At 45.2% G+C, this 8,802-nt stretch overlaps 1 protein-coding gene across 1 annotated transcript in view; it reads right to left on the bottom strand.

The window, feature by feature from the left end:
- Positions 1-5,518: 5,518 nt before the first annotated feature.
- The window catches only part of TMEM266 (transmembrane protein 266), a 61,551-nt gene continuing 58,267 nt past the window's right edge, over positions 5,519-8,802 (bottom strand). The window contains exons 10-11 of the mRNA XM_055002515.1: positions 8,532-8,594; positions 5,519-6,787 (exon numbers count right to left, since the gene is read on the bottom strand). Of these exons, the coding sequence (XP_054858490.1) occupies positions 6,168-6,787; positions 8,532-8,594 (683 nt within the window). The 3' untranslated portion in view covers positions 5,519-6,167. The remainder of the gene's footprint in view (positions 6,788-8,531; positions 8,595-8,802) is intronic.

The raw sequence follows: 8,802 nt of genomic DNA, 5'->3' as shown, positions 1-8,802 counted from the left end.
GTTTTCATGGCAAGAGACTAAGAGAGTTGATTTGCCATTGCCTGCCTGTGCAGCCCTGGGCTTCATGGGAGGTCTCCCATCCAATTACTAACCAAGGCCGACCCTGCTTAGCTTCTGAGGTCTGATGAGATCAGGCTCACCTGAGCTATCCAAGTCAGAGTTGTTAAACATTTACTTAACCCAAAGATGAAACTGATAGGTGCAGATTTTTACAAGTGTACACAGTTGACTTTAGGCTGCTGTTCTACAACACTATAGAATGCTGCATATAAAATAATGATCGGAGATCTGTGGCTGCTTATTCTGGCAGCAGCCACCATCAGACCCAGCTGTTGCTATTAGTATGCTCTGGATAGAGAATTCTAGGATTCCACACGATTGCACGGTGGCACTTCCTCGTATTGCTTGCCGAAGGCCCCGTGCTGAATCCCGATTGACAAGATCCCAGACAACGGAGCGTAGAAAGCCTTTTGCTCAGGATCAAATGAGTCGCTGCCCAGCAGTGGACAATACTTGGTAGATGGAACAGCGTTTTGATTCTGCAGAAGGTAGCTTCACTTAGAAATGTGGTTGAACAGAGTGAGATTTAGGGCCAGTCCCTTCAAGGGCTCCCTCTTTCCCTGCTCTCGTTCAAAACATGTTCTGCCCTTGACCTGCTACCCATCAAGTACCACCAGACAAGACCACATAGCGCTGCTCTAAGCAGCCCAAGCTAAAGTAGCAAGTGCTTCGTGAAGAAGGCCGTGGGCCGACCAAGCAGCCAAAGGCAATAATTCTCAGCTGTGGTTGATCTAAAGAAAGAAAAGAGAGAGTGTACCCCACAGTTTAAGAGGAGACCCTCCCCAGCTTTTATTTACAGTGGTCTGTCCCAATGCAATCAGGCGTTGTCCATTGTCAATGAGTAGGCTAGTGGTGAACACAGGAGAAGCATTATATAGGTTTCAGTACAGCTTGCACTGTGTCAGTTTTTCCCAGCTCGCTTCTCATTTCTGTAACAACCCCTCCCAGTAAGCTTACTGGGGAATATTCCTTTCCAGCTCCCAGGGGCTTGGATCATTTATGGGAATCCGCTGTGGTAGCACTAGATTTATTGCAGACCCCTCATGAGCTTCCTCTCGGTCGACACAACGGTTCTGCGCCTTGTACCTTTCAACTGTGTGGTTTCTTTGTCTCCTTAAGCCTAACCACCACCGACAAGCTGTCTCTGAGGTTGGCGGTCTGGTTACAGCAACAACTATTCTCTCTTGCCAGTGATGTAGGCTGTCTAATTGCATCACCGTCAGATTAGGTCTGCTAATAGGGTGGAATTTACAAATCCCATGATGGACACCAGGTTTGGCCAATGGTCTTCGCACTAAATACACAGATCACAACAGAGCAGGAGATATGAGCACTGGGCGATTAAATCATACTTGCTGTCCAGCAACTGCCAGGCTTAACAGAAAAGAGATGGGCATATCTGCATTTAAGATCTTCTCCAAGGGACCCTCCAAGGAGCTCTCTGGACCTGTTAACAACAGCCTGTTGCTGCAAATAGCTGCTGTATTGCTGGAGGCACTTTTAAGAAAGCTCTGACTTTAGCAGCTGGGTTTTTAACAGGAACTTGGGGAGATGGAGCAGTAGAAAAAAATCTAGCAGGTATTCTGACTTAAATGTTAAAAGCTTCGACTGTTCTGACACTGTGAAAGGTGAATTACTCAGAATGGCAACGGTGTCACATTGATACAGTGGGCGGTAGAGAGTGCAAACAAAACAGGCAAATCTTAAGGGGCTGTCGAATGAATCCATGCAAGCGCCGCTAAAGAATTTTTTCACTGAGCAGAACCCCCCCCCCAGAAGAATATTTAACACATGGAACAATGAGTCCAGTTAATGTCCGAGCATCAACTGTTAAAATTCTGTCGGGACAAAAATCCCTCTCTGAACATAAGAGCTCTGCTGAATTAAAACCAGTGACCGTCTTGTCCAGGATGCTGTTTCACACAGCGGTCAACGTTGCCTTGGAGAGCTAAATAAACAGGGCCTTCCCCTGATGTTGCCTCCTGGCACTGGTATTCAAAAGTTTACTGCCTCTGGATGTGGAGATGCCATTTAGCCAGCGATAGACCTCCACGAAATGGCCTAACCCCCCTTTAAAGCCATCTGTGCTTGCGGCTATCATTTCCGATTTGGGCAATGAATTTCTGCACTCCAGAGCGAGCATAATCATAACCTCACAAAAGAATCAGAAAGGGTTGGTCTCGTCTCTTTGGGTATCAGCCGCCTCTGTCCACTTATTTCCTATCCTTGCTTTGCTATCCTCCCCCCCCCTTCTCAGCGCAGTCACTAATGCTAACACAGATAACATGTCAACGGCAAGAAGCAGAGCACCCGGTGTCCTGATGTGACTGGAAAAGCAGAATCCCTTTAGCTGCTTTACAAAAGTATTAAAAATAATAATACCCACAGGAGATAGATGGGACTGTTGCCAGATATCATCTCCAGCTGCTGGGACTCCGAGCCCATCTGCCCGTCTAGCTTTCAGCTCCCAAGACCTCTGATCTGTATATTGGCCTCTCCTGTCTTGCTTGCTTTGCAGTCTACAGCTGATAAGCAGCCGTTTCTCTGGCGACCGCAAGGGTGACTTGTCTGGGGTTGCATGCAATGAAGTGGAGGGTGGGAAATTTCTGGTGTACACAATTCAGCGGGAACTGCGGCCCCATCTCCTTGAAATGAATGAGGGGTTGTGCAAGTTTGTTTCCAGATCACCTCTTAATTTGCACTAATTGGAGAAGTAGCAGAAAAAGACTTTGCCGTTTGAGGACACAGCAGTAGGCCCTTTTCTCATTTTTACCCGAACTCTAAATGTTCAAATGAGCATACACCCACACCATTTTAAGAACTGATCCTGAAGGACTGATCTACCATCTTGGAAAGTGAACGCACATAAAGAGATTTCCTGCCCTGAATGCTTCTACCCCTCTCTCATCTCCTGCACGGTGGACACCTGCCAAGCAAATGGCTCTAGGCTAACCTTCCCACCTTGTTGGGTATACCAAGATTTTGCCCTCAACTGCTTTCAAAACAAATGTTCAATCTCAGTTTACCTGCATTCTGAAGAGTATTAGTCCCAGGAGGGCTGTACTGCAGAATTTTTCTGAATGGATAAAGTTCAGCTCTGAGAACATTCCTCAATTGTCAAGAGCCAGTTTGGTGTAGTGGTTAAGAGTGCGGGACTCTAATCTGGAGAACTGGGTTTGATTCTCCATTATTCCGCTTGAAGGTAGCTGGGTGACCTTGGGACAGTCACAGCTCTCTCAGAGCTCTCTCAGCCCCATCCACCTCACAGGATGTTTTGTAGTGTAGGGCATAATAATGGCATACTTTGTAAACCTCTCTGAGTGGGCATTAAGTTGTCCTGAAGGGTGGAATATAAATCAAATATTATTATTAACAATGCTTCCCTGTCACAGAGAAGTCAAGTATGATTCAGAGTATGACGAACCTGCCAATTAAGCAGCGATCAATATACACACTGCTTTAAGACCGAGCAAGCCAAAGCATCTGAATTGGCAGGGATGGGTGCTGTAAGACAGCCGAAGGGAATCGTCCAAGAAAATGTCCAACTCTCCTCCCCACGACTGGACAAACTGGTCTGCCCAAAATGTCAGCTCACCCCCACATCAGCTAGTGACATAGCGGCAGTGGTAGGAAACATTCTGGCCTCAATGCCAAAAAAAATTGTCTGCAAAGATGTTGCTGTGCTGGTAAAGACGACTTAGGGGGTTGTACTTGACCAGACCCACAGGGAGCAAAGCAAGCCCCATTGCTGCAGCGAATACAACAGGGGCTTGCTTCAGACTCTTCTTGCAGCTGCACAGGTACTGGAGATACTCACCGATAACCCAATGCCCCCTATCTACTCCCATGCCACCATTCCAGCGGTGCTGCCACTCGTAGAACTTTATCTTGGTTGCATGGGGGGGGGAACAGCCCTGCTCTTAGGTATTTGGCACGAGTGCCAGAGGTGGCCTGCTCTGATCACAAGGGAGACAACCATAGAAAGGTGCTTGCCCATGCCAAACCAGAGACATTGAAACTAGAGATGGGCACGAACCAGAAAAAAAACCAAACCATGCGGTTTGTGGCTTGTCACGTTTCATGAACCACGAACCTGCCCCGGTTCATGAATCGGTTCGCTTTGGTCCGTGAAAATGTCACTTCCGGGTCAGCAAATCACCACTTCCGGATCAGCAGAAGGTCTGCCGAGAGTCCATCCCATTGCCTAGGAAACTGATTGACTGGCGCCAGGCCGTCTGCAGTGATTAACTGAAAAATGAACCAAACGAACCAGCCTGAAGTTCGTGGTGGTTCGTCAGAAATGGGATTGGATGAACCGCTGGTTCACGAACCACGAACCAGCCTGATTTATCATGAATTTTGGTTCGTATTTCAGTTCGTGCCCATCTCTAATTGAAACACTTGAGCCAGACCCCATTGCTGGAGGCTGAATATGAACTGGATCTTGCAAGAAGAGGCCATTACCAACGCTGCTTCTGTAACAAGGAGCGAGTTTACAATACATCAATCCCTGCAACTGTGAGTTGTTTCGGAGAAAGACAAGAAGAGTCCCAGAGCAGCAAGAAATATGGGACAGGGAGCACAAAAGATACTCTCCCAGCTTTCTGCAAAGGACACAAACCTGATTTATTCAACAAGGCTTTTGTATTGTAGGGAGGGGCTCTCAGATGCTTTGCTAATGAGTTAAGGACCATAGACTTCACTGCTATGTTGCCTTTTGTACTAACTGTTTCTTAAATATGTGCTCCTATGAGCTACTTGTGCTTCATGTGGTCTAACGTCCGCCCTAGAATTGCTTATGTTCTGTTTCAGCATTTCTTCAACTCTGTATTGGATTCTTACTAATGCTATGTCTTTGTAAAATTGTGTTTATTTACCATATGGCACTCTTTATGGAAATGTCCTTGAAATTGACTGTACTAATCTCACACTGTAATCCGCTTTGAGTCTCAGTGAGAAAGGCGGACTATAAATGACATAAATAAAATAATAAATAAATAAATGCTGAAAAGTGTTTATAGTCTTACCGTGGTAGCAGCAAAATATGGATGAACTCATCTGTCTACCACGTTAGCCACCTGACACACATTGTCAATGGTGTGGCCTACATCTTCACTCACAAACACACACACACACAGGAGATTTAAGAGAAGCCTGGTTTGTTAAACCCAGTGGCTCAATTTCATAGACACGTTTGGGTGCCTTATGTGACCCAGCTCTGCAGAGTGACATAAGAAAACTCCACATACCAAGGTCTGACAGATAAGATGGGGCAAGTACACAGAAATGATGAAAAACTAATTAAGTTTAATCAATCAATTACATTAAGAACTTGTTCTTCAAAAATAACCTGTAAAGCAAAACTTTAAACTCTTGTTACCAGTTCCATGGTTAGAAAAATGAGACAACATTTAGAAATTTCTTTAATTTTTTTTTAATTAAAACTGTTATTTGTAAAACGTCCATTTCACTCTGTTGTCTCAGATGCGACAACTTTTTTTGTCAAAATATTTTTTTCCTCAAAGTCCATGCCAAAAATAAAAAGAGATCACACTTTTTATTTCTTTGATCTGCGTCATTCAAAGTGCTCCTTGAAAAAGTGGTTTTTTTTCCTCCTTTGGAAGAACAAAAATAATTACCATATTTATACAAAGGGATTTTATATCCGTCATGTACAAAGGAAAACCGTAAGAAATTGTAGAAGGAGAGAAGTTTGTATCTGCTTGTACCATACCCTGCTGAAACCTCACCTGATAGAAGATTGTCCAGAATTCCATAAAAATTGTGGGATTGTGTGAATACTTTTGTTTAAAAAAACATGTTAAGAATCTATACATCTTTGAGGTCATTGTTTTAACAGAGTGGTTCCCCACCCACCTTTGATGGACTTCTGATGGTAGAGACGTCAAGTTTGTTTTTCGTGCTGGCTCTCACAACTCATGCATTTTTTATTAAAAAAAATGATTATTCAACTCGTTCCAATCTGCGCAAAATACCCACCCAGGGATGGTTCAGAGGACCCCTTTTAAAGCTTTGGGATGTCCCCCTTGAGAAGCATCTCCTTTATGGTTAAGCCCTCCCCCCCGTCCACCCTTGTGGCAAAGGGACTAGGAATCTGGGACCCTGTTTAACTTTTGCTCTTTGGATTCCAAAGACGTGTATTTGTCCTCAATGACTGGCGCGTTTTGTTGGAAGTGAATCACTGGCTTTATCTGAAAAACACCAAAGCTTTCTTGATTCTTCTTGTTGTATATATTCATGCGGTGCTCCAGTTCCGGGCTAGCTTTGGTGGACCCTGCTGGACTGGGCAGTTTGAGGTTGACAGGGTCCACCAGTCCTTTTTGCGTCAAGCAAGAATCTTCAGACAAAGACGAAAGCAGTTCCTGCACCACAGTGTTGTTAACTCGGTGGGCAGAAGAATCCACCTGGTTGCGTTTGGCTTCGTTGCGGGCCCTCTCCAAGGGGCAGTACTCGGAGGACTCCTCCCGGGTGGTACTGCAATCGGTGGATGAGCCAAACGTTTGGCTGCTGTCACTCTGGGCTCTTGTGACAGAGCTGTCCGTGGACCTGGAGGCACTGCCGGAGGTGACGCTGGTGGAAGTCCCATTCGTTCCCACCATCTTCATCGGCATTTCCACCGTGAAGAGGTCCGAGGAGATGTTGGGCTGGTGTACATCAATGGCTGCAGTGGTTATCATGCAGACAGCTGCTTCAGGAACGCCGCTGTCTGTATGTGAAAACAGAAATGATGTCAATGTTACAAGGTTCCCTGCCTCTGAAGTTGGAAGAGATTCTGTCTGAACAATGACGGGGGTTTTTCCTTGGAAACGTATCTCGGAAGTTCTACACTCTTCGGCCAAGTAGTTGGGAGAATATAAACACCTTAAAATTTGAAGAAGGTTGCAAACAGAGATGCCAGAAAAACCGGGTGATGCAGCACCAAGCATATCGGGTCGCCTCTGATGCTGAGCACCCACAGGCAAGGTGGGAGATTCTATACAAATGGCAAACTTCTCCAGGTATGCAGAAGAAGACAACTCTGGAAATTAACCCAAAAGGGGGAAAAAACAAAACAAAACTGCCCGACGAGGATATGCCTGATTCAGGAGGTATGTGATGTTGAGAGCCAGTTAAAGGGAAAGCGAGGGAAACAGAGGTATAGGGGCCAGCCTGCTGAAGCCTTGAGACCCTACAGAATTATGGAGGAGGGAGGGAGCAATCGTCTTATTAGTTGGGTAGTAAAAGGGGATCACCTACAAACACGGTAGGGATTTTAGCACATTCAGGGGGCTCTTGAAGTATGTAGAAAAATGGAGCGCAATTTACAGGCAATTTTATATATTAGAAATAAAGAATTAAACCACCACCCCACCCCATCAAACACACAATGGTCTGTAAAGAAATGAGTATGCCCATGAAAAAAAGCAGAGGGAATGGGAAGATGGGGGAGCAACTGGCTGGCCTGAGCCCAAAATAACTAACTTTACCTTGACGGTAAAGATTGAGGATTTTTTTCTCTTAGTTATTCCACTTCTACCCACCCCCAGCCCCAAACTGTGATTCCCTTCTAAGGCTCTCAACATGTGAGTGCAGTAACAGGATGCATCGAGAAACTGCTCTACGTTGCTTCCTAATTCTGCAGTCACAAGAGATGCATGAAAGCACACTAGAATGTAAACACAGGATACTTTCTTTGGAAAAGAAATATTCCACTCCCTTAGTGGAGTTCCACCTAAAAAATCAGGGAAGCAGCTTTAAGTGCTTGACTTCTATGAAAAAAAACAACAACCCAGCAGCCCAGAGTGAGCACTCGTGCATGAAATACGCTAGAAGGTATGCTAGTTTCAGAACGATACCTGTTGATCCTTTAGAGAGTATAAGGGTAACCTGGGGAGAGGAGGGGGGGGGAGATCCATTTGAAGCATGACCCAGTGACCGCTGCTCTAACATCGGACTTCCCTAGTGCCAAGCTATTCCATCCTTTACTCATTCCGTTTAACCCTTCTAAAAGGTTCTCAGCATGAGGCTCTAAACCGACTTGTCTCTTTCCCCTGTGGACGGGCATTTGTCTGTTTCAATCGAAGACTATGGATTCCGAGAACGAGCAGTTCATCAGACCCAAATGTGCACTGAATCTTACAATAACGGCTGGCTTTAGGGGGAGGCCTAGCTGGTCCCCAGAAACCTCTTTGCAATCTGAAAGGTCAGTCCTAGAGAACACGAATAATGAAGGAATCCATGAGTATATATGGAACATTTCCCCCTCACTATAAGCAAGGTTCTGACCATGTGAGAAAAGCATTCACCTGAGTCCAATTTACAGATAAGTTCTGAGGTCCACAGATTCTAGTTTTCGACATCAGGCCTCCCACAGAGAATAAGTTTTATCAGTCCCAGCTTACTATTCTGTCTTGTCCTGAACAATTCAGCACAACAAATGGGTGCGAGCGAATGTAAGCAATGCAACTTACCACTGCTGGGTTCGTTGTAGTATTGACTGATGTAGTTGTTCATGTCATCTTTGACCACAGCCTCTGTGGATGTAAAAAAGGACTGTGAGCCTCATACTTAACTTAGCATCTTTTTAGATGTTTTATGGTCGGCTCCTTGCTTGCTTTCTCAATATCATTTTAGACTTCTCCGTTTTGTGTGGCTATGCCCTGGGTTGCTTTGATTAGCTTTTTTTTGGGTTGTCAATAAAGCCAGTGTAGTGGTTAAGAGTGATGGGACTCTAATCTGGAG

The sequence above is a fragment of the Eublepharis macularius genome, chromosome 18 (assembly GCF_028583425.1).
Source record: "Eublepharis macularius isolate TG4126 chromosome 18, MPM_Emac_v1.0, whole genome shotgun sequence".
NCBI lineage: Eukaryota > Metazoa > Chordata > Lepidosauria > Squamata > Eublepharidae > Eublepharis > Eublepharis macularius.
Note: the sequence above shows the minus strand (reverse complement) of the source record. Positions and strands in the feature narration are given on the sequence as shown.